The sequence below is a fragment of the Xenopus laevis genome, chromosome 1L (assembly GCF_017654675.1).
Source record: "Xenopus laevis strain J_2021 chromosome 1L, Xenopus_laevis_v10.1, whole genome shotgun sequence".
NCBI lineage: Eukaryota > Metazoa > Chordata > Amphibia > Anura > Pipidae > Xenopus > Xenopus laevis.
This window is the reverse complement of record NC_054371.1, coordinates 59,511,762-59,538,593: the sequence shown is the minus strand read 5'-3', so window position 1 is coordinate 59,538,593 and position 26,832 is coordinate 59,511,762. Positions and strand designations below refer to the sequence as shown.

The window sequence follows — 26,832 nt, the reverse complement described above, 5'->3', positions numbered from 1 at the left end:
CTACCTCTCCATGACTTCTCTACACTGTTGAAGTGGACAATCTTATGTCTGCACACAAACCGTTGTTTGATTGGAATATCAATATGCCAATATGCTCTGAAAAAAATGTTGTTTTTTTGCAATTTCTCAGAATATTCCAGAGTATTCCTAAGAGCCAAACTTGAGCCAAAATGTTTGTATTTTAGGACCTATAAATTGACACGTTCTCAGCAGCTTAGAAGTGTTCTAAATTAGTGCTAGCATTAAGCTGAAGACAAACATATGTTGCCTGTTATAGGAACCTCGTTTCACTGATAAAATTGTAGTCTATTTCAATTTTCTTTTTTCTTTTTTTTTCCTTAGTAACCTCTTATTTTTATTTTTATTTCACATTATGCTTGTGTATATTGCCTGATTTCATAACATGATATTGTTCTTGATGCAATTTCTGTATATCACGGTTATATTTCATGTGACTTTTTGAAAAATTATAAATAAAGAGAATTAAAAAAATTGTAGCCTATTTCGATCTACAAACATACACATTTCTAAATTACATTTTCAAATGTAAAGGTATACTGCTTGAAATTCTACAAAAAATGCTAAAAACAAACAAGTGTGCAAAACACTCTAGACTGGTAGTGGACTTATATCCACAAAGAATAGCTAACTTGTCATTAAATATATTTGCATTATTGTTTGTTGAAGCCACCTCTAATCTAGAAATGTTTGCTAGCTACCATCCAATTGATAAAAAAGGGTATCATTTGGAGCACATACCTGTTTGGCGGCTGAAGAGGAGATAGACCCGTCTTCTAAAAGCGTCAGAAGTTCAGCTAATGAAACTGGACTGACAGGACTGGAAAGAAACATCTGTATGAGTAAAAGACCTAGACATTTCATTTTATAACTGAATTAATAGGCAATATATTTAAAAACAAAACACAGAATGGACACAGCGATATGAATTTTGGGGTGACATCAATCTAACATTTGCTCTACAATGAATTTTTGTGTCAAAGAATGGAAGCAAAAGAAAGCTAATTCTGTGCCACTAAACAAGTAGAAATGGCTGCGAGACATTTCAAAATTATCTTTCTGTTCAGTCACATGTGGAACTGTCATGAAAGTTTAAACATAGGTGTGCACCATCTAATTATTGTTTTTATAAACAGTGGTAGACAGAAAGAACATGGTAGCCTGTAACTGCTGTTAATACAAGTGCCGTGTGTGCAACACACAGAGAGATGACAGATGGTTTCCTGCTCAAATAATGCATGTGCGAGCGTCACACAGGGCACACCTTATTTGATTACATGACTTAAAGGAGAAGGAAAGGCATCCTGCACTTGGGGGTGCCAAATGTTAGGCACCCCCAAGTGATTGTATTGACTTACCTGAAACCCTGGGCCGGTGCGGTGTTCCTATCAGCAGAAAACTGCACAGGGGGTATACCAGTGAGCACCACGGATCGATCCTCTTCCGTCTTCTTATTCTTGCTTCAAATTTCCTGGGGCAAACGCATGCGCAGTTGAACGAAATAGCCGACTTTTTAGTTAAAGTTCGGTTTTTCGTTCTACTGTGCATGCGCAGCAGTGCGAAGAAATCGGGAGACGGAAGAGAAGCGCTCTGTGGTGCTCACTGGTATAACCCTGGACCGGTGATGTTTTCTGCCGATAGGAACACTGGCCCAGGGTTTCAGGTAAGTCAATACAACCACTTGGGGGTGCCTAACATTTGGCACCCCCAAGTGCAGGATGCCTTTCCTTCTCCTTTTAGCTGGCCATAGACACAAAGATACTATCATAAGATTCGTATTCATATTTTTGGACCGTGTGTTGATTGTCCCAACATTTTTAAGTGGTTCAGTCGATCAGACAGGTTAAAAGATTAATATCAGCAGGGCAGAATTTCAGAGGTGGTCGCCCGTAGGCCGCATAGTCCTAGTGCCCGCAGCGCTCTAGTGAGTGCAGGCACCGGAGCACTAGGAAGCTGCGGGTCCCGGGTGCTCCCTTTAGAGCGGCTGGGTGGCATGCCGCCCCTAGTGATTTGCTGCTGTAGGCCCAGGCCTTTGCGGCCTTGCCACAAATCTGGGCCTAAACATCAGCTACCGGAAATATCTCTGCATATATTGCCTATCTGACAATATCAATGGGAGACTGTCACTACTATTTGTCGGACATAACTTCCATACGATTGCTGTCTGTCAATTAATGGCCCAATCGTTGTGTGATTTGTTCTCTTCACTAAGTTGGAGACAACTTAACTGATATCGACAAAAGACATAGATATCAGCCAGCTTGTCGATCGGCCAAACATCAGCTACTGTTTACTACTGAATCATTCGATTCATTAGAATCATTAGATACAGGTGGAATTCTATTGTTTTGACCTACGATTCAGCTTTGTCTGCACTGAAAATGAACGATCTTTCCTGCATCCGATGGACGTAATTGTTACGTCTATGGCCACCTAAAGAATTGCTCATGGACTTTAGTATTGCGGATGGCTTATCAGCATTTTGCTTCACAGGGGCTGCAGATAAGGTCACATCTGGTATAACTTTCAGTGACAGCTCAACTTTCTTTCAACTTTAATTCACTGCTTGAATATTGAAGTAGAAGGAAGTTAACTCTTTCCTGTGACCACCACCGTTGACCATCATCTTGTCAGTTTCTGTCTGCCCTTACCTTGCATTTATAGGCTATACCTGCCATTCCATTCCACACAAAGACATCCTTCAGTTGTTAAATTACTATTTTGCCGAATATGGTTGGTGTTTACTACCCAGCAGACAATACACATCATTATTGAATGTTTAGAGACAGTACCTTGCAGCCTATTATAAATAAATGGATTTTTGTACAATGGTCACTGTATATGCAGGCCATCTTTAGAAAGTATATGTTTCTCTGGGTATTTGTATACACATGCAGTGTAGTACAGCGCCTGATCCAAACAAATGCACCAACAACAGAAGTCTGGCTGCTTATACTCTAATCTTTTTAATGAGTTAAGAGGGAGTCAGTCACAACATAACCTCAATGACTTCATTGGGCTAATGATGAGAACATACTGCTTAGAATATTTAACAATTAAAAACATAATCACAAAAATTAAATGCGGTCTGAAAAATTAGTCAGACTTCACTGGTATGGAGGCAGAGAAACCAGACAGTTTAGACAGGGGAATAAATCTCACCTTTGTTTGATGGTAAGGTTCTGCTGTCTAAGGTGCCCAAGTAAATCATTAATCAGCCATCCAATTATCTTCTTAGGGTCAACTTTGGTCATTCTCACTACAGTTTGAAAATATTCCTGTAATCCATCCTCGTTCTAACAGAAACAAAAGAAAAAAAATAGCTTTGGTATATATTTCATCATACTACTGCAACAAAACTAAGAGTAAAGAAGTGTTGGGTAGTGATTTCTTTATCTTCATTCAACATATATGTTACATGTTAATTCAGAGACCCTTAAATGTGTTGCAGAATAAATCTTGGGTTACAATTAATACTGATTGTGCTTCATGTTTATCTATTACCATTAATGTACATATATGAAGATACAGCAACTTTGCATTCATCCTTTATATTTTATGCCTGTTGAAAAACACATACTGTTTAAATCTGAAAAGATATACTTTATACATATACATTTTTTTAAAAAAATTTTTTGCATAATGTACTCACACAAACCATTCAATTTTTCTCTTTTTCTAAACAATAAAAAAAACCTTTAAATGATAAGGCTATGTACTTGGGCACCACTTACATGACAACCCTATTTTAAGTTTTCTCATATTCTGGCCATTTCTATTTTTTGTTCAACTGTTTTTTTCACACTTGCCAAGATACCTATTTGTACAACACTAATATAACCCTATCTCAGCCACATTAACAGCATTCAACTCACATCAGCTCATCCATTACAATAACCTCTTCTGCCAATTAAAATTACTGCCAATTAAAATCTTCTGAGGTTATACTGCTGTAATATCCTGTTACTAATATATATGACCCATCCATGCATCAAGAAGAAGCTAATGAAAAGTATTTTTGGACAGACTGTATGAAATCCAGTTGCATCACAGAATAGGCTGTAATCCAATGGCTGCAATTACTCTGGCTGGCATCAGTGCTGTAGTTGGGTCTGGTGCTGCCCTAGACACAAGACTTCAAACTGCACCCCCCCCCCCCAATGATCAGCACATAGAGTACAGTTTGAGCAAGCCTTGATTCCATAAGAGAGGGGTACACCACCTCAGCCTGGCCATAGGATTTAGCCTCAAGTGTTTATCATTGGGCTAGGAGGATTTTTTTTTATAAAGGCACCATCAAAGCTGCTGATACCCTAAGCAGGGGACCTTATAAAAATACTCATCTGGCTGGCATTTAGGGTTACCACCTTTTCTGGAAAAAAATACCGGCCTTCCTACACATATATATATCTTTTTTCCCTATTAATAACAGGTAAAATACCGGTCAGTTGGCAACCCCACTGGCAATACCAGCATATGCCATAGGCACAGTATTTCCTATTCATTTGAATTGGTAGTGATGTCACGGGAGCAGGACCTCTGGCTGCCATTGGTTTCTCAAAGCACTGCAGCAATCAAAATGCCCAGTGTGCTGTTATTGGATTGCCACTCTAAAATGAGATTATCCCTTCTAAAAAGAAAAAAAAAGTTACTATTCACCACTTCCAGGCCTTTTACTGTCTTATAGAGATATTTTTTTATCACTGCTCCATCGCTGCAAATAGTGAGTAAATCCTTGGAGCTATGTGTATCCTTCCTGCTATGTGTAAATGTGTAAGCAGTGAGAGCACCTTGTGTTTTGGGAAGGATCCTCTTATAAAGGAAGGAACTAAATACTTTTCACATGATTCCAGAACATGACATTTGGGCATACGTTCACTACTCTTAGGGGCTTATTTATCAAGCTCCGAATTTATCTCAATATCGGCTGCTACAAACTCTGATCTAACCCGCTTGGGTTTTTAATGCTTATTTATTAATACATTTTCCCGAAAATTTGCTTTGCGGGAAAAGCTCAGCTTTTCACTATTTTTTCGTGAATTTTCCCCAAAACCCCCGAAAACATTGTGAAATTGCCCGAAACCCCCAACACAACCAAAAATCAAGGGGATTGTTCCCATTGACTTTTATGCAACCTCGACAGGTTTGAGATGCTGTGTTTTTATATTCGGGCTTTTTAGCCCTCGGGGTTTAATAAATTCCGAAAAATTTGTGATTTTTTTTTTTAAAAGTCAGATTTTATAAAAAAAAACACAAATTTTTCGGATTTTGGGGAATTTTGGGTATTCGGAGCTTAGTAAATAACCCCCATAGAGGCTAACACTCTTACATTCAGGTTTTTTTTCCTGTTTATTCCACAAATCGTATTTGATCTATAAAAATTTGTGTTTTTTAAAATTTCTCTAAAATTCGAGATTTGTTAAGCGTAAAGATCACTAAAAACTTTAATACAAAACATCACCAAGTAAAAGCATTTGAGATCTCAGAAGTCAATGGGGGCTGCTCAAATCCTATTGGACCTTTTTTTTAACCATTCAGATTTATATTTTCCGCTAGTAATTGTCTGAAAACTCAAGGTTTTAGGGGTATTCGTATTATTAGCAAATCATAATGATTTTTTTTGTTTATACTTTTTACATTTGGATCTTTTAATAACTTCAATGATGTTTGCGGTTTTAGAGAAAATGTGTTTAATCATGGTTTCAAAAGGCTCCAATACCACTAAAATTCGACCTTTAATTAATGGTCCTTTTACACTCAGTAATGAGCATTGACTGGTATTAATGGGAGCTACTCTGATCTTTTTTTTAGTAATTCAGACTTTTAGATGTTTTTGAATTTTTTAAAAAAAAACGAGGTTTCAAAGGTATTCCTATTTTTTTTACCAAATCTTTCAATAATTTTTCAGTTTGTATTTTTATATTAGGATCTTTTAATAACACTAATGCTATTAGTGGTTTTAGAGAAAATGAGCTCTAATGCCACTAAAATTTGACCTTTAATAGGCCTCAAACTCAGATACTCAGGTACTCAAACTGAGTATTGACTGGTATAGATTTCCAGTTGTGCAGCACTGCTCGTTTTATGAAACCATACTATTTTGGGGAAAAAAAGATACTTTAAGAAAGAGTACTTTGTGGTTTTGACATTTACAACTCCTAATATAGGTACACAAAGAACACATGTATGTCTATGATATATATATATATATATATATATATATATATATATATATATATATATATATATATATATATCACTACGATACTACTGCTGTTTTTTTTTAAAGGACAAGCAAGAATACTATCTTTTGTGTCAACTACATTTGGTTAAGAAGGTTGTGACCAAACAAAGAAGAGAAACATACAATAAAAGCAGCAGTAGTACATATATCATTTCGATCTACAGAGAGACTGCTACAGATGTCAGCACAGCTCATTAGCTAAAAATGGTCTGCCCTCTTTATAGCTGTATTCATAATGTTATCATGAGAGTACAAATAAACTCTGATTAAAAAGCAGGGAAAGATTATATTTGGTGATTCTTGTGTGTGTTTTATGTAGGGTATTTAGGATTTAGTATAATCTCTCTTTATCTGTATGCGGGAAAAGAATAAACTCTCCATCTCTAGAGGAATGGGGCTGCTGTGAGGTTAGGGAGGTCAACAGAAAGAGAGATCAAACCCCATGACAAATATTTAACTTGCTTCTACACAGCTACACAGCTAATAGTGCTATCTGCTCAGATTTCTTAATTTCTCAATTATAAGAGTGAAGGGAAATAGATGCTTGGTGAGGAAATCGTTAGGGATGCACTCAATCCACGATTCGGTTCAGTGCCTGGGCAAACTGAATCCAATCCAAAAAATCACGTAACTTTTCTTCACACAAAGAATTCTCTTTCCCCTTAATTTACATATGCAAATTAGTGTTCGAATTCGGTTCTGTATTCAGAAGGATTCAAGAAACCTTCAAAGACGAATTCTAAAATAGTGGATTCAAAACATCCCAAGAAACCGTTGTCTATCACTGCTATTCCCAGAAGAGAACCTCTCTTCTGGTTTTCTTTTTCAACAAGGATACTCCTCCTAATAGAGGGCAAGTCACATCATAAAGTAAAAATATTTTTTGAAGGGAATAATCACTTTTTAGCAAAATCTTTCCATGCAGTCCTATTGCCAAACTATCATAGAGAAGAAAGGAATAAACAGCTTCAGGCAGTACTTAATAAACTGCAAGTGTTCATTTATTAGCAGTGTGCAACACTACATGTTTCGGGTACAAACCCTTTTTCAACACTTGAAAAAGGGTTTGTACCCGAAACATGTAGTGTTGCACACTGCTAATAAATGAACACTTGCAGTTTATTAAGTACTGCCTGAAGCTGTTTATTCCTTTCTTCTCTATGATATATGTACTTCGGGAGTGTGACACAGACTCCAGGGAATCTACAGCAGTACCATTTAATGACCAGGACACACTGGAGCCAGCAATCCTCCTTCTTTGGCTATTGCCAAACTATCATTTTGGAAGTAAAGGCTTGTTTTAAATACAAGCAAGTAATAAAATCATCACATAGTTAAGTAAGCCATTTTAAATAGTCTGTGGTTGTTTTCTTTACTTGATACAGATAAATAATTGCACAAGCATATACATATTGATCCACAGGGCACATGCACAATAATAATCTACGAATCATCAAAATCGAAGGTTTTGGAACCAAAGTGGAACACCCCACAGGGAGAATCTAGTCTGTCATCCCCAACAACATGCACAAGAGTTCACTGGCCAACCTGAGATTTACATATGCACGTCATTAAATCATATATATATATATATATATATATATATATATATATATATATATATATATATATATATATATATATATATATATATATATATATATACACACACATATATTTATAAATTAAAACATATTATATGATCAAATAAAATGTTACTTTTTTGTTTAAGTCTTTGGTGTGCATCAGCATTTTGTTTTATTTTTGTATTAGGGGGGTATTTAAAAAACTGAATTTATCTCATTATTTTCTGAAATAACTTTACACACTTTACAACTTTCCCTTCTCTCTCTCTCTCTCTCTCTCTCACTCTCTATATATATATTATTTATTTTTAAATGCAGAATAAATCAAGCTCTGCATTCATAAATCAAACAGTGGTTGTTATGTTTCAGGATTAACATAAAGGGACTTTTATGTTACAAACCACACACACAATTTACAAAGCGACTGCAACAATGAATCATTCTTGACACACCACCCAAAGTGTTAATAAGTAATTATACATCAGAAGCACAAAGGCTAACTAGCAGGTATACTGATGTGTGATAATACTCCAATGTTTTGGATACAAGTTCTTCTTCAAAAGAATACCTTTGATAATATGAATATGAAACTTTGGGGATTCTCCCATACACTAATCAGTTGCTGCTATTTTAGTATCTTTACAAAGATCCACTAAAAAAACATGACCATTCAAGAGCTTGGCCAAACAGCATATGATTTGATGACTGGGCAAGTCACCCATGTGTGTCCAGCGTCACTGATTCTTTTCCTATACCTAGACTGAAACAAGTTGGGCATTAGTATAAACAACCAGACAGTCCACATGGGATCATATATGACAAGTTTTACACAGACAGCAGCTGATTGTACAAAAAGGGGAGGATGTCATAAAAATACATTTAAGACTATAGCTTTACAACCGCTGACCAAAAACTCTACTAACATCACAGATATCATATCAAGTAAACCTCACTCTTCATAATGTAATATAAAAATTACCCAGCAAAGCCCGAATGCCGTATTTATAATTTGAATTCTGCAGCTGTGTTTGTTCACATTATGGTGTGATTAATAAGTGAAAATAGGCAACTATGTTTTCTGAACGTGTTATTTCCCACTATGTTCTTGCACGGTTGACATTATCTTTAAAAGTATGGAGAAGGACAGTTAGCAAAAAACAAATTAGAAATTGTTCCTGCAAGAGGCACTGTCACTCAATGCTTAAAGCCTTGCTGCCCCCCTTGCAGAACATTCACTATGAACACAAAACACACCAGACTATGGGGTCTATTAAAATGCTGTGTTGAACAAAATTTACAGAAAAAACAGTGTAAAATAAATATATCAAGGTGTATTTTATTTGACGCCATTCGAACGCCAACTTTTACGCTGTTATGTTACACTGCTTCAGACCTTTGTAAGTAAGTTCTGGCAAAGAAAAAAACGCGTAAAAATTTGATGCCATTTTTACACCGTTTTTTTTTTTCATAGCTGCCAAGTTATTTTTTTTACAACATATAATAAATCTGCCCGTGTCTGCACTAGCCTTTTGTTTTTAATAAATGTTAACAGAAGTGACTTTTAATATGTACCTCTATTAGTAGTCTGTGTGCCCTCCATGAGATTGCTTTGGCCCACTTTTGGAGTTCCGTGACTTGGAAGACTGCATCTGACATGCGGTAAAGGAGAGTTGCAGTAATAATTGCCCGCAGTGAAGTGAACCCGCTTTGAAAGTACCATTATACCAAAACTATCAGATATATTTTTTATTAGTTTGCTGGGTACTTTTTGGATTAAACATTAATTATGATATACAGAAACTGTTCCCTGGAGCAACTATGAAATAAGCTACAAATATGTCATGTTCTATTATGAAAATATTGATAACTGGCAGGTAGCATCCATTCTTGTGTAATGAATGCAAAATGGATAATAAAATCATTATCCGTCTTAAGCAACAAACACATTACTTCAGACACGGTAAGGCAAGGGGGAATTAAGTGTGACATTTAATATATGCTCTTTGATGTATATCTCTGCATTTTCTGCAGTTAAAGAAAAGTCATTTCATAACAAAGTATCTCTTCATATTACGCATTTTGTACTCAGTGGCAATAAAGATATTATTCAGATGCATTTAATGTGCCTCATGCACCCTGGCAGAATAATGTTTTTAGATAGTAAGGCACGCTCGCAGACCCTTACCTTCACACTAATATGAGAAGCCCGGTGCTCAATGATAGAGGAATGAGCACCCTTAAAAAACAGAATACTTAAAGGAGACATTTAAGATAAATGAAAAAACCCTAATATTGTAGGCAATTATATATAATATATGGTGTTGCTTTTACATGGTTCTAAAAATTCACATTATCTTTAAAAATAGCCCCTTTATTGGAGCTCCCTATAGATGTTCTCTGGTCCCTGTCCGTGTTTCAAATGAGGGGTGGGCGTGTCCTAACTGTCCCTGCCAGAAGCACAGTAGGAGGGGGACAGCCAATCACAGCCCTGCAGTCACACAAGCACAGACAGGCTTCAGTTCCCTATCAGGTCCTGCTAGCTCTGTTTTCTGTCCTACAGTGAAGTGTGATGAGTGCTGCCAGCTCCCCTGCACAGCCTGGGAATTCAGGGAGCAGGAAGTGGAAGAGAAGGGATGGATTATTAGGGTTTTTGCAGAAATATTTAATAAATCAGTCTGAAAGACAACTTTTTTTTTAAAGCAACATTTCTTCTGCATAAATTCTTGTTTTTTACACTTTATACAAAGTCTCCTTTAAAACCAGAAAGTAGCTGCATCATGTATGTTTCCAGAGCAGCGATTCGCATGTTAACCAGTGGAGAGGAAACAAGAGATGTTTTGCTGCCCACTGTAGCTGAGATTAATCACGGATGAAAAACCGTCCCATGAGTCATTGCCCTAAAAGTGTAAGGGGCAAGGCTAAATTCACAAACTGAGTCAAGTGATTACGGAGACACTCCCTTCCATCTGCTCAGGGTCTGGAGTGGGGCAGTGACAAAATGGACTTGGAGTAATGCCAAAAACAAATGGCATAGCAAGAATAAACTCTATATAAATTTCAGGTGTTATGTTCTTAGAGTGCTTATTATTCAGATGCATAACTAGGGATTCCCATTGAACACAAGGTGCAGGGCAGCCCTGTACTTACTTTTTTGCATCCCTTAGTGACCTGTTACTTGCATCTTAGGAAATAATAAACAAGTCCTTATATATTTTTAAGATGGACACCCTTGGTAGACTAATAATCAAAGAAAAAATATAAAGTAATGTGGCATTCAAGGGAAAGTTTTTTCACCAACTAGCCCTTAATACACCTTTAATTCCCATGGTTTTTTTTTGAGGATACCAATAAATAGAATAAATAATTTAAAAGGTGTAAATAAAACCAAGTTGATATTTAAATATACTGATTTTATTGATACTTAAGAAAATTCTTAATCAATTAAAACCTGTCTGGTTTTAGGAAAATCTATAAGGAGTTTTTTTTATCAAAGTGATTTGTAAATAAGTGACCATTTATTTTATCTTTATGAATTTGCATTGTCCAGGCCGGCCAGGTTTTAATTGAAGTGAGAAAGTATAATATTTCCACCCTAAGCCACCCAGAAAGGAACATATAATGCAAACAGACCTGACTGGTTGCTGTTGTGGTTTAGCATGCTTGTGGATAATTCCTACTAACTAATGCATACAGTTATTTTAGAATCAGGGATAAAATGCTTCCTTTAACTAAACATTCACTGTGTCTCCATGAGATCTTGTAACCGAAACTGGGTACAAAAAATGCAATTCTGAGCAACTTTGACATATGTTAATTACACTTTTTTAATGGTTTCAAAGTTGCCTGAATTGATAAATGTAATTGTAACTGAAAGCAATGTCTATCTGGCTGTTTATATTGTTGGCTTATCTGGCTCCAACTCCTGGAACAACGCTGAAGAATTAGGGTTTTTGCAGCCCTGGAGGAGAACTGACTTCTGCTACATTGCTGAGACAGAGCCAGAGATCAGGGATAATCAAATACTGTTTTCATTTGTAATTAAATTAACAAATAAGTTCAAGCAAATCAGTGAAACTTTAAAAATTAATGTATATTGCAAAGTTGCTTAGAATTACCTGTGCAAGTTCTTCCATGCAAAAAAAACGTTTTTGTTGGAGATCACTTTGAAAACTTTTTCTGATTCTTAACAGCATATCAAAAAAAGATTAAACTGGACCATTAATTAATGCCTTAAGAAAAACAATTAATTGGATGTGATTGCAAAAAAAAATATAAAAAGAAATATTTCCTACTATTTTGGTATCTTGCAACAAGAAAGCACGGCTGTTTGCAGCTAATGAATAAATCTGTATGTGGAGCTGCAGGGAGATCAGCCATGAAATTCTTTATGTTCTGCTTCAGCAAGGCTAAGCGCTAATATGCATATAGCCCTTTTGAATAGAAAAACATGCTAGAAGCTCTTATAATGTATATATATAGTCACACACACAATACTTCCCAGATACTTTCCAGACAGAGTCAGCCCAGATCCGCACTCTGCGCTTCTTCTTCCTGCCATGACCTCACATAGCGTGGCACGCAGTGGGAGGTTTGCTGGAGGAGGGGGTACCTTAGACAGCAGCCTCGAGCCCCCCAGTCTGCCCCTGTTCCCAGATATGCTACATAGTCCATCAAGTTTAACCCCTCCAAATGAACTCCAGTGCACACACACACACATATATATATATATATATATATATATATATATATATATATATATATATATATATATATACACACACACACACACACACACACACACACACACACACTTATATGGACCTAACTTTATATACCAATATCTATACTTCTTACAATCATTAACAGAACACATCACACAGCAGGGCATTTCACAACCTCACTACCCTCATTGTTAAGAACCACCTACAGTGCTTCAGATGAAAATTATTTTCCTCTAAAGGGGTTGCCTCTCGTGCATTGATCTTTTTATGGGTAAAAAGATTCCCCGTATCTGTCTATAATGCCCTCTAATGTACTTGTAAAACGTAATCAAGTCCTCTCGCAAATGTCTTTTCTCCAGCGAAAACAACCGCAACCATGACAGTCTACCATAATAATTAGGACACCTTGTGACACGAAACGCATCAGGCGTTATTCTTATTTTTTAGATGTGATGTAAAATAAAGTATTATATTTTATATATATTGACTGGCTCTTGGAATCTACTTTCGTTGGATGTTCCGGATTGGTGCCTGCCTAATGTGATGTGTTGTGAAGTACTCCCCTATGATGAAGGTCTGGGGCATGTGCATCTGGACCCAACTGGGAAAGCGGTAAGCTTATCCTAATGATACAATAAGACTTATGCCTCTCGTGAAACTTTTTGGATTTCTTGTAACAGGTCCCATACCTGTACTTTCAATGCCCTCCTCCAGGTCATTAATAATCAAGTTTAAAAGCAAAGGACCAAGTACAGACCCCTGCAGTACTCCACTAACAATACTGTCCGAATTAGAAAATGTTACATTTACCATCACTCTTTTTATCTTTTAGTCAGTTCTCTAAGTACAAATACTATGTTCCAAGCCAACATTCCAACAACTTTCTGTGTGGTCCTGTATCAAATGCTTTAGCAAAGTTTAGCAAAGTTAAAGAGTTGTGATTCCTGTTCACCTCTTCATAAAAAGCAACTAAATTAGTCTGACAAAATCTGTTACACAGGAAAAATAGCTTTCTCAGGAAAGGCTGCAACTGCAGAACTATCTGCAAAATTGTGGTTTTATTAATACAACATGTTTTGGGTTGGGTAGCTCTTTATCAAGCATTTTCTTACTCGACACCTAAGGTGGAGGCGTATCTCGAGAATTGGCTCTGCTTATAACCAATACATTTGTGGTAACTTAGTGGTTGGTCAACTTCTTGCTGTCTGTTGCACATAAAAACATACTGGCAAAAACTCACTCAGTATTGTGATCTGCAATGCAGTCAAGTATCTTATCCCTTATTACTCCTTCCAAAAGCTTTCCACCCACTGATGTCAGATGTACAGCACAAGGTTAAAGTAATAAAGAATAGTGACCAAATTATCTGTAGCTTAATGGTTATTGAGGTTAAACTGGGGTAATTTGTAGTTTTAGGTCCAAGCAGTTTTAAAGGGCAGGTTCTGTGGTCAAATAAACAGTTGGGAGCTCCCTCCTGGAGCGGGTGGCCTAGCGCTGGCGGGGGGGCAATCTTTAAAAAAAAAAAACCTACTGTTTTTGCCCAACAAGTGCCTTTTAAGAGTCCATATAAACAATGGGGAGGGGGTGGTGGCATGGTTGTGACACCACGGGGGCCAATTGATGATGTCATGAAAGTGGGACTATGATGTGGCAATCAGATATTGGATCAGCCAATCGCTGATCCCCATGTCAATCTAGGAGAATCCTACCCGGTTTTCCTAATCTGGAAAATCTTGCTGAAAACCAGGCTGTCTGGGTCAAAACCAGACATGTAGAAACCCTAGGATTTGTGATGGTGTGGGGGCCTCTGTGGCTGGCCCTTGAGGTGGCAGTACAAATGGGCCCTGGACACCCTAGTGCAAAATGGCTTGTGATATTTAATAAGTATTTCGAAAACATGTCTCTTATAGGTACCTGACGATAAAAAAAATATATATTAAGTTATAGTCAGTCACTTTTGGTATGCCGTATAAAAATATTTATATATTTAGTGTCTTCTTTGGTAACATAAAACATGGTTTTATAATAAGGCAGCTTATTGCCAGCCCCCTTCATAAGGCATGAATCTTAAGTATTTCTCCAGGGCATAATAAGAAATATGTACATTGCCTTGATACAAATTACCTTTATGTATGAGTACTGCTAAAATGTTTGCACTAATATTAACAGTAGCTCCCCATAGTAATAAGTTGTTATTTATGGCTTTAGCAGGTTAGCAAGGTTGTAAGAATTACAATTTTATATTGCTCTATAGCTGAAGCTAATGGTTTGTTTGGCAGATTCTGTGTTAAGAGAATGTCCTTACATTACCCTGTTGTGTAAACTAACCCCATATTCTAAGAAGAAAACAAAGTAATTAAAACAAGCAGATAAAGGTGAACTTGTCTATATAGCAGACATGTGCAAGTACTAATAAGAACTTAAAAGGAGATCTTAAGCTTAACAAAGAACCAAGGTAAAAACACTGTACATTATGTATAGGGGTTCCATACCAGCCCCAGGCAACCACATCCATTTAGAATGAAGATACCCCCAGTAGATTCCCATCTTCTTTTCTATTGCTTTAAAGCACATGCCCTGTGCTGCTGTAAGAAACTTGAGTATATAGGCGCCAATTCATAATATACTATATATCTATAATATAAAAGTCACAATACAAATACATTCAGATTTACATTACATGACAGTTGAGAAACAAATGCAGGTTTTATCAGAATTTAAACGAGAAGTAAGCTTTATTTAAAAAAAATAAATAAAAATAAACCCCTACAATTATTCTAAACAGTCCCCAGCATAACATAACTTTCTCCCTACATTTAGTTGTATTTCATTTCTTACATAAATCAGCTGAGCTGCAGCTCTTTTCAGCTATAGTGAAACCTCGATTTTAAGTTTTCCCCGCATTTTACATTTTTTATTTGTGGTCCCACCAATTTATAATGCATTTCAATGGGGGCATTTCGATGATTTTAAGTAATGTTTTCTCGGATTTTATATCAAAATTTTGTCCTGCTTTTTTTTCTCTATGAATGTTATTATTTGTGAAATAATGAGGTTTAAAATACTAATGAGATGTATATTTTTCCATGGTCCTGCCTGTAAATGGTCAATTCCAATTAGTCTGCCCCTTATACAGACTTGCACTAATCACTTATTGTTTATGTTGTGTATGTGACTGACAGAGAGGCCTTGTACATGCCGCCCCCCCAGCGTAACATGCAAGGCTTGTTATTCCTTTAACCCTTGTTATTAATGGAAAATTATACCCCCCCAAAATGAAAACTTAAGTAACAGACAGTTTATATCAAATTAAGTGGCATATGAAAGAATCTTGCTAAACTGGTATGTATATTTAAGTAAAAACTCCCCTTTTACATCTCTTGTTTGAACCACCATTTCATGATGGTCTGTGTGCTCACATTAATCGGGGTTAATAGGGAAGTTAAACGACCTGTAGCCTGCAAGCTGGTAACCATGAAACATATACCTAGAAACACAAATTACTGCACACAAGCTCTGAATTGAATGTTAGACACCCATCCAGCAACTATGTAGCAAGCCAGCCAGTTCAGGTTATGATCGCAACAGTATATTAAAACTTAACCTTTAATAGTAACTATGCTTAATAAAAACCAAATAGGCTCCAACCGACATAAACACACGCAGCATGTTCCAATCACAGCTGTGCAGGACAATGTCCTTAAAAATAACACATATTAAAAACTGAATGTGTAGGCGGATTAGGTAGGCTAGTGGTAACCAAATGTTTAAATGCACTTCACTGGTCACACAGCGTTAGTGCCAGTAGCGCTCTTAAATGTATTCCACACCTTCCAATGAGCCACCTTTGAGCCCCCCACCATTCCCTCCCAATGCTATAGTTTCTGCCTAGCTACGTTGGGAAGCGTGGGAACTAGCCTCACCACCTTCCACCTACACCACCCAACGCGTTTCACTGCTTGGCAGCTTCGTCAGGGGCATAAGTGTGGTCTGTGTGCTGCCTCAGAGATCACCTGACCAGAAATAACACAGCTCTAACTGTAACAGGAAGAAGTACATCATGTGACCTAAGATGTATGGTTTGTTTGGTGTGTTTGTGTGCACAGTGAATGGTACGATCCCGGTGGGTGGCCGTTATTTTTTTTAAAATTTCTATTTAGGATTACCCAATGCACATACTACTAAAAAAGTATATTATTATGAAAATGGTTTATTAACATGAAGCAGGGTTTTACATATGAGCGGTTTTATGCAATATCTTTTTATAGAGACCTGCATTGTTTGGGGGGGTATAGTTTTCCTTTTACACAGTAAATATTGTATCTAAAAGTAAAACGGACTCCTATGCTTATCTCCTTTCAGTACTTGAATAAAAAGTTACTTTAACACATTTCCCCGATTTTACATTTTACCGGATCTTAAATATTTTTTTCCTGGTCCCCTGAAGAACGTAAAATGGGGGTTCTACTGTACTTCCTTGTCTAGTGTCTAGTCTAGGAGCTCTCCTCCTCTCTTTGACCGTGAAAGATGTGCCTACTGGGAATGCTCCAATGGAAATCAATCAGGAATGTGCAGTAGGCACCTCATAAATTTATTGCTGCATCAGAACATTGTCAAATGGCATGATCTTGCTTAGTCACTAAAAAGGATATGCACTTCTTTTCCAGTAAAAACAGACCCAATGTCTTCATAACTAAGACTTCCCATGCCTTTTACCAGCTTAGCTGCCCTTCTTTGGGATCTCTGTAATTCAATAATATCCCGTTTAAGCACTGGGCACCAAAACTGCACAGAATATTCCATATGGGGCCTTTGCAAAGGAGAAGAATTACACATTCCTCACACTAATCTATACCCATTAAATACAGCTGAAAAACCTTGTTTGCCCTTGCAGCTGCTAACTGGCTTTGCTTGCTACAGCCAAATTTATTATCCACAGGTATCCACAAGCCCTTCTACATCATGGGTTTTCCGTTGAGGGTAAAAGTGGCTTGCATATTTTTACATCCCAGGTATATGACCTAACCTTTATCAACATTTAGGGGGTCATTTATCATGCTGTGGTGTAAAACATTATCAGTGATGTTGCTCGTAGCAACCAATCAGATCTTTGTTTTTGTTTTTTTTTCTCAAATACAGGTTTAATACCTAACGAAACATCGGAAAATAACTGTATTCCACTAAGCTGTACTGAAAATATTGATGTATCATTAAATACTACTGCCAAGTGACAATACAGAACACTAACATACTCAGTCTTGTTTTTGTTTTCTAACTGATGAAATCTAATAAATAACCAGTCATGATTCACTCCACTTTTTACACAGCATGATAGCTAAACCCCCTAAGTCTCATATGCCACTTAGCAGACTGCCAGTTTGTCCAGATCCAGCTGCAAGTATGCCACATTCTGAATGGAATTAATTGGCCTATATAGCCAATCACATACACTGCTTAAAACGCCCTTCCCCAAGTTCGATTCATGAACAAATTAAATAAAAGTGGACCCAATACAGAACTCTGTGACAACCCCAAGTAGAGAATCTACCTTAACTTACCTTAATGTACCTTAACAACCACCCTATGTACAGTTTCCTTTATCCAGTTTCTATGTACAAACAATATTACCAAGACCAACAAACTTTAGTTTAGAAAGCAGTCATTTATGTGGCCCTTAATCAAAAGCTTTGGCAAATCCAAATAGATCACATGTACTGCCACTCCACTATCAAAGTTCGTACTTCAAAGCAATTCAATTTTTCCTTTGTAAAGCCATGTTGATTACTACTTTAATGTCATTCTCAGGAACATAATCTTGAATGCAATACTTCAACAAACTTTCTAATAACTTACCCACCACAAATGTCAAACTCACAGGCCTATAATTTCCAGGATGAGATTGTGGAGTGTCTATAGGGTCTAACCCTTTTAGTTAAAGTACATTTTCATAAGTACATAAGTCCAACCCATCAGGCAAAAATCATTTTTGCATATTAGTCAAACCTTTCTAGTTCAAGCCCCCCTTTCAAGGTAATATCTAGGACAAGTAAAACATTTTACACACACCCCTAATTTCAGCCTAACTGACTTCTCAGATTACATTTTAGGTGTATGTAGAAAAGCATAGGTCATTCTCCTTAATTTTCACCCTAACTGGCCTTCAAGCTGAGTCCCCCCAGTTACAGTTTCAAGCACCCCCAAGGGGAACCAGACCCGCTATTTGGGAACTACTCCATTCATTTGGCTTGCTCATCACTCTTTCCGATAAACCTTATCATGATATGAGTCATTTGTGACAGACCAACCGGGCTTCACTATTTGACCAATCATGGTACACCTTATTTCATAAAGTGGGCTAATACCCAGGCAAATAACTTTATTCTTAACCAATCACTGGATAGACTGTTACACCATGTGGTGGTCTGGAATTCAGGTTATACATTGCATATTAGTCAAAGCCAAGACTGGGTAGGTCAAAGTCAGCTCAAGGCCAAGACAACTTAATTGAAAGAACAGACAAGACTAAGTGCAGCAGTACCTAAACTCAGGACCTTCATATTTCGTCTTGAAACCCACCTAGATGCATTTCATGTACTATGATGGCTAAGGAGAGATTTATGAGTTTGTCATGATCAACTTTATGTTTTGTATTTCTTTTGCCACATTAAAAATACATACTTTTAAAAGATTTAGTCATTATAGGTGGAATCTAGAGTAAGAAAAACTACTCATGGGTTTATCTTATTTTAATTTTCTGCATACTTTCCTAGACGTTCTCAGAGATCTTTCTATTTTGGATGTTATCCAACAGTTGAAACCATATTGAAAAACCAGATTTAAAAAAAATGGCATGGGAAAATATAGTAATTATTGTTCCAATAAAAAAAGGCTTTTTGAACATATCAAAAAGCGAAGAATACGTTACTTACGATATTGAACAGAGAAATGGTAAGATGATGCTACTACTTATGTGACAGCAATATTTCATTTCTCAGAAGAACTTAATCAGGATCTTCCGAGAAGAGAGACAATTCAATTGTAAAATAAATTTAATTAGCAGTGTCTGACATATTTTTATATTCTGCCTGCATATTCTGAAACACCCGATAAGCCATTTAAATGCTAGTGCACCTTTTGTGGACCTTTTATAGTATGCCTCAATAGTCTTTCAAATTATTTTTAAAAAACAATAAGTGACAACAGGTTGTCATGGAAACTGCTGAAGTATGAGGCTAAAGGAGGCATTTTTCTAGCCACTGCAGTTTACTGAACTGTAAGAAGTAATGGAAATACCTACCGTAAGAATTATGTTTCAAGTGTCTCTCCTTCTAAAATATTCTGGCTCTTGAAATGAAATTTTAGACTAGCATAAATACAACATCTTGCTATACTGAAGGGCAGTTTTCCTTAGACACAGTTTAGTCTACTAAGCACACTTCAATTTCAATGCACAACAACACATTTCTGCAATCATAAACTACAGCTGGAACACATAAGCAGCCTTGGCCTATTATGACTGTGTACATTCTATAAATGGGGGCATAACCCATATTCATACTTAATTTAACCTATCCTGAACTACTTAAAGAGATACTGATACCAGAAATTGAACCTTTTTTAACATCTACCATAAAATTGACTTTGCATGCTTCTTATAATTTTGCCATAATGTATTTGCCCAATGTTTTTAATTACCTATCTGACTCCCTGTGATCGCCTATGAGGGGGCTGCCATATTTGTGCAGCAGGAGTTCGTTAGCATTAGAAACTTTAACTGTCAGGTTTAGGAACTTCAACTAACAATTACTTACAAAAAAAAAACCTCAGCAAAAAACAATCATTATGACCTATAGGTAACTTTTAATGTACATTCATATTTTAAAGTTTTTTTAGTGCCAGTATCACTAAGTTTTTTGTAGTCTGATAATTATTTCCAAGTCTTACAACTAAACCAGTTCTTTAAAGCTGTTTTTCATTACTAGTAAAACCACTATTTAAAAACATTTTTATAAGTTGCAAGCACAACAATATTCTTTTACACAAAGTTTGATAGGTCCATGACAGAACATTGGCCTGTTTCTGAGCAGATGTATGCAGCTTCAAAGTGTTTTACAGAATTGTTGAGATGGTGGATGAAGAGCTGGTATTCTGTCTCCCAGAAGGGGAGGCAACAGTTTGAGAAGAATACATATTCTGATAACTGGAGTTCTATATATGATAGTAAAGCTGCCATAGACATACAGATCCTATCGTACGAATCGAGGATTTGTACGATTTTCGGATCGTGTGTGGAGTGTGCCGACAGCTTTCGTCCGGCGGAGATTGGTCGTTTGGTCGATCTGTCAGGTTTGATTTTGACCCGACCGATCCCGCCGGAGCCCATTGCGCATCGTAATCGGATCGTTCGGCAATATGGCCGAATAATCAGATTACCCCCGATATAGCCATGCTCGCTAATGGCATATCGGGGAAAGATGCGCTCGTTTGGCGATGTCGCCAAATGAGTGGATCTTTGCATCTATGGCCACCTTAAGTAATAGTAGGAGAAGGGATGAAGAAGCAGCATAAGAAATTAAGTGTTCATTTTGTAGAAGTGAGGTGGTAAAGGAAGAAAAGTTGGCACAACAAATTGAGTTATCACTGTATTACAGCAGAAGGCAAAGAAATCACTTGCACTAAAGGAGAACTATAGTTCATGTTGTTTTATTTGCACTGCTCCCCCACCATGAATATAATCACTACTTCCACTCTATTTCCATTTTGCCATATTGGGCACCCGAAAACCACCACAAAGAGTCTTATAAGCAGAAGTACAGTGCATGTAAAAATGTTCATGAAGTAGCACAGAGCCAGAGTATCCCCCCAGATAAAGTATAATTTTATAAGGTTTATTAACATGAAAAGTATTTTTGTACTTAAAATATCACTTTGGGAAGTTGGCGAATTATTTATCCTCATTCTTATTCATCCTATATCCAAGTAAAAGGATGGATAATTAGCACTGCAGAATATATTCCCTCTACCCTTGTCTCAAGAATAATAAATATAAATACAGAAAAGATTACCTATGCCTATGATTTTGGCGCACATTTACTATGGGTCGAATATCGACGGTTAATTAACCCTTGATATTCGACCATCAAAGTTAAATCCTTCGACTTTGAATATCGAAGGATTTACCGCAATTTGTTCAATCAAATGATTCAAAGGATTTTAATCCATCGATCGAATGATTTCCCTTTGATCAGAAATTGCTAGGAAAGCTTATGGGGACCTTCCCCATAGGCTAACATTGGTGCTCGGTAGGTTTTAGGTGGCGAAGTAGGTGGTCAAAGGTTTTTTTCAAAGAGACAGTACTTCGACTAACGATTTTTAGTTCGAATAGTTTGATTCGAAGTCGAAACGTAGTCGAAGGAGCCAAAAATATACTTCGAAATTCGAAGTATTTTTCATTTTAATCCTTCAGTCGAGCTAAGTAAATGTGCCCCTATGTGTCAGATAGACACGAAATGTGTAAGGCTTGAGATGATTGTTCAACAAAGTATTTTTTTGTTTTATTTATTTTTTGTTGCTATATGGTCTAATATCCGCTTCCCTTGAGCTGAGAGTCTGGGGCTGGAGCACCTGGGCCATCCCTCTACTTGGTGAGTCTTTATCAGCAGCAGTATTTATGCTAACAATTTACTTTTTGGATAAGAATATTACTAGACACGGACTAAAAAATTATCCAGCCCCTACTATAATGAAGTTAACAAAACATATAAAACTTGAAACCTTATTTAGCCACTTTTTTTTTAATGAAATGGAGAGCACACCTCTTCTTATGTGCAATAAAATGGTTAATGGGCTGCGGGACCTCTCTGGTTTACCTGCAGTTTGGGTAGGTCCAAGTTACAAGAGAATTCTACCAGGGTGCTCAGGGTCAGATTAACCCATAGGCTACCCTAGGCTATAGCCTATAGTGGTAGGGACCCTGGGTTTTTTATTGAAATTTTTTTTTATTTTATTTAAAAAAAAAATTCACCGACCGGCAGGTCCTGCATCGCCACCCCCCCCCCGGGACTGAGTATGGGAGACAAAGAATGCAGGTAGATGCATGTGTATAACAGTGCACAGCATCCTCTCTCTGCGTTTGCACAGTGCAAGCAATCTCTAAGCCAGGCTAACTGTCTTGGTTGGATTTGGCGCTCACCAGTGACGTCACTGTTGTTCGCTGAAGCAGCCTGCGGCTTAAAGGAAAACTATACCCCCAAAATGAATACTTAAGCAACAGATAGTTTATATCAAATTGAATGACATATTAAAGAATCTTACCAAACTGGAATATATATTTACATAAATATTGCCCTTTTACATCTCTTGCCTTGAACCACCATTTCGTGACTCTATCTGTGCTGCCTCAGAGATCACCTGACCAGAAATACTACAACTCTAACTGTAACAGGAAGAAGCGAGGAAGCAAAAGGCAGAACTCTGTCTGTTAATTGGCTCATGTGACCTTACATGTGGTTTGTATGTGTGCACAGTGAATCTTACGATCTCAGGGGGCGGCCCTTATTTTTTAAAATGGCAATTTTCTATTTATGATTACCCAATGGCACATACTACTAAAAAAGTATATTATTATGATAATGGTTCATTTACATGAAGCAGGGTTTTACACATGAGCTGTTTTACTCAGTATCTTTTAATAGAGACCTACATTGTTTGGGGGGTATAGTTTTCCTAGAGAGTTGAGCGCGATCTTGCACAAAGCACACGGTCCCACGCTGCAGAGAACAGACACAATTAGTCTGACTGTCTCTGTCAAGTTCTTCGTGACTCTTACAATTGTTGCCATGTGCCAAGTTGCCTTATAGCTATTAGCTGCTTGCCCTGCACCTTCGATCCTGCCTAAGCAAAACGGGGGGCAGCCAGCCAGTAGCACCCTTGGTCCGGCAGCAGTCCGTGGGCAGAGAATTTTTTTTAAATTTATCAAGCCAGCCAGGCCACTGAGAGTAAGAGGCCAGTTATTTAGTAGCGGATGCGAGAAGTGGCCATTCACAGGGGTCAGCCAGCAGCAGGGGGCACCCAGCCGGGCCTAGCAGCAACTATAGAGCCAGCCTGCGCCTGAAACATTCTGTCTGTGAAATTAGTAAAATAATTTTTGTATCCTGCAAAAACAGTGAAATAATTTCTGCAGACAGTGAAATAATTTGTGTAGCCTGCAGACAGGGAAATAATTTCTGCAGACAGTGAAATAATTTCTGCAGACAGTAAAATAAATTTTGTAGCCTGCAGACAGTGAAATAATTTTTGTAGCCTGCAGACAGTGAAATAATTTCTGCAGACAGTGAAATAATTTCTGTAAACAGTGAAATCCTTTCTGCAGACAGAAAAAAATAATTTTTGAATAATTTCAAAATTTTAATTTTTGTAGCCTGCAGACAGTGAAATCATTCCTGTAGACAGTGAAATCATTTCTGCACACAGTGAAATCATTTCAGCAGACGGTGAAATCATTTCTGTAGAAAGTGAAATCATTTCTGTAGAAAGTGAAATCATTTTTGTAGTCTGCAGACAGTGAAATAATTTTTGTAGCCTGCAAACAGTGAAACCATTTCTGCAGACAGTAAAATAATTTTTGTATCCTGCAGACAGTAAAATAATTTTTGTAGCCTGCAAACCGTGAAATAATTGTCTGTTCAGCTCAGTTACAGTGCAGTAGACACACATTATCAAAGTGCAATCAATGTTTTAAGGTTGCTTTTGATATGCAGTTATTCAACTAGGTCTCTATTGTGCTCTTTCTTGTTATGATATGCCTAATGCCAACGTGTAAGTTTAACACTTGGTTATTGTTTTTAGAAATTATTTTACTATTACTAATAGTTAATAATTTGGAAGTTAATTGCAGATCTTCGTCGTGTTTTCGGCACAGTCCGTGCCACGGTTTTTAAAAAACTCACTGCTGAGTAAATACGCTAGCATCATGAGCCATTGCCTAAGCTTGAAACTGCTAGCATATTTACACGGCGGTAGGCTTATTTTAAAAAAAAAGTGGCGCATGCCATGCCAAAATAAAGCCCTGCCCTAGAAGGGGGCCTTATGGAAAGTGTAGCCTAGAGGCCTCACATGTCCTTAATCCGCCACTGCCTGTGCTTGTTAGGTAAGTGGCAGATCCAGTGTCCCCCAATTAAGGAGAGTTGGTAATAGGTTAAAAGCTTTTAAAGGAAATGTATTAATAATTTTGACACACTTTTGCTGGGAAGTATGTATAGGGAATACATGCCTATCTCATTTACAGGTATGGGAACTGTGATCCAGAATGCTTGGGACCTGGGGATCGTTCCATAATTTGGACCACCATAGCTTACGTCTACTAAGAAAATCATTTAAATATTAATTAAACCCAATAGGACTGCCTTGCCTTTATTAAGGATTAATTATATCTAAGATGGGATCAAGTACAAGGTATGTTTAAATATTACAAGGAAAAAGGAAACCATTTTTAAAAATTTTAATTATTTGATTATAATGGAGTCTATGGGCGATTTTCTAGAAATTATTTTACTATTACTAATAGTTAATAATTTGGAAGTTAATTGCAGATCTTTGCCGTGTTTTTGGCACAGTCCGTGCCACGGTTTTTAAAAAACTCACTGCTGAGTAAATACGCTAGCATTATGAGCCATTGCCTAAGCTTGAAACCGCTAGCGTATTTACACGACGGTAGGCTTATTTTAAAAAAAAGTGGCGCATGCCACGACAAAATAAAGCCCTGCCCTAGAAGGGGGCCCTATGGAAAGTGTAGCCTAGGGGCCTCACATGTCCTTAATCCGCCACTGCCTGTGCTTGTTAGGTAAGTGGCAGATCCAGGCTCCAATAAAATAAAACATGCACATTTAAAACTGTCTGTGCAGGTTGTAAACAGAAAGATAGGGTACAATACAACTGTTACACAACACTTCACATAATGAGGATATTCTAACTAAGGTGCTTTTATAGTTAGAATTGCAATGTTTAGAATGCCAGTACAGGTATAAACAGAGTATTCTATTTGACTTACCACTAAAATAAAACTGTGTTCTGGTAATATCCCATATTGTTCAACAAGCATTTCTCTGATAACACTAGGAAGCTCTGGCAGACTTCTTCTCATCAAATCAATATTAATAATTTGGTCTGGGTCTGTATTAGCTGGCAAAGAGTTTGAATCATAAAGAACAAGAGGAGGAAGATTTGGCTCCGGCATAAACCTTCAAAAATTAATATACAAAAATGAATTAAAAAAAATTTAAGAAACAAAAAAAGCCTTTTAAAACATTCTGGTTTTTTTTATCTTACAACTCTACCTCTTATATAGTAATTTAATTCTTTCAAGTATTTAAATTTCATTGAGAGCAAAGTATGAATGCCTTGAAAAAAGTCTACCAACGCACAAAGCATGATACTTTTCCAGTTAAGCAACAAAAAACTTTCCTGAGTCAGAACCTTAAAATAGCATTGTGTTCTACGCTACTATTTTGTTCTCATTTTCTTTCTGCCTAGAAATCCCAGTATTGCTGACAGCAGCTACGCTCGTAAAAGCAAAAAATATACTCAGCGTGGTACATGAAGTTTTCTATGAATTGTTAAAACATGCTAAAATTATATAAATACCAACCGGTAATCTTGCTTTCCTTCTTTATCCCGCATAGGTGTAGTGACCCTAAAAAAAATAAATATAGAAACCTATGGAGTGATTACACTATTAAAGGTTTAGGTAATAAGACTTACACATACAACAGTGCACATTTTTATATATTATTAAATGCAAATGTGGCTCAGTTTACGCAAGATATGAAACTCAAAAACTGAGATACAGAATTTCCAAACATAAATTCACAATAAGATGCAATGAATTAGAACAACCTATACCACAACATTATTTAACCTGGCCAAACATGCCACAAGTCACTGAAATTTCAGGTAATTCAGGGTGTCCCCCAATTAAGGAGAGTTGGCAATAGGTTAGAAGCTTTAAAAAGTAAGGAAATGTATTAATAATTTTGGCACACTTTTGCTGGGAAGTATGTATAGGGAATACATGCCTATCTTATTTACAGGTATGGGAACTGTGATCCAGAATGCTTGGGACCTGGTGATCTTTCCATAATTTGGACCACCATATCTACTAATAAAATCATTTAAATATTAATTAAACCCAATAGGACTGCTTTGCCTTTAGTAAGGATTAATTATATCTAAGCAGGGATCAAGTACAAGGTATGCTTAAATATTA

The 26,832-nt window shown here is 36.9% G+C and overlaps 1 protein-coding gene across 1 annotated transcript in view; it reads right to left on the bottom strand.

The window, feature by feature from the left end:
* gatb.L (glutamyl-tRNA(Gln) amidotransferase, subunit B L homeolog) overlaps nucleotides 1-26,832 on the bottom strand; it is a 59,932-nt gene that overhangs the window by 8,853 nt on the left and 24,247 nt on the right. Inside the window, exons 8-11 of the mRNA XM_018231408.2 lie at nucleotides 26,215-26,259; nucleotides 25,618-25,807; nucleotides 3,181-3,314; nucleotides 760-838 (exon numbers count right to left, since the gene is read on the bottom strand). Of these exons, the coding sequence (XP_018086897.1) occupies nucleotides 760-838; nucleotides 3,181-3,314; nucleotides 25,618-25,807; nucleotides 26,215-26,259 (448 nt within the window). The remainder of the gene's footprint in view (nucleotides 1-759; nucleotides 839-3,180; nucleotides 3,315-25,617; nucleotides 25,808-26,214; nucleotides 26,260-26,832) is intronic.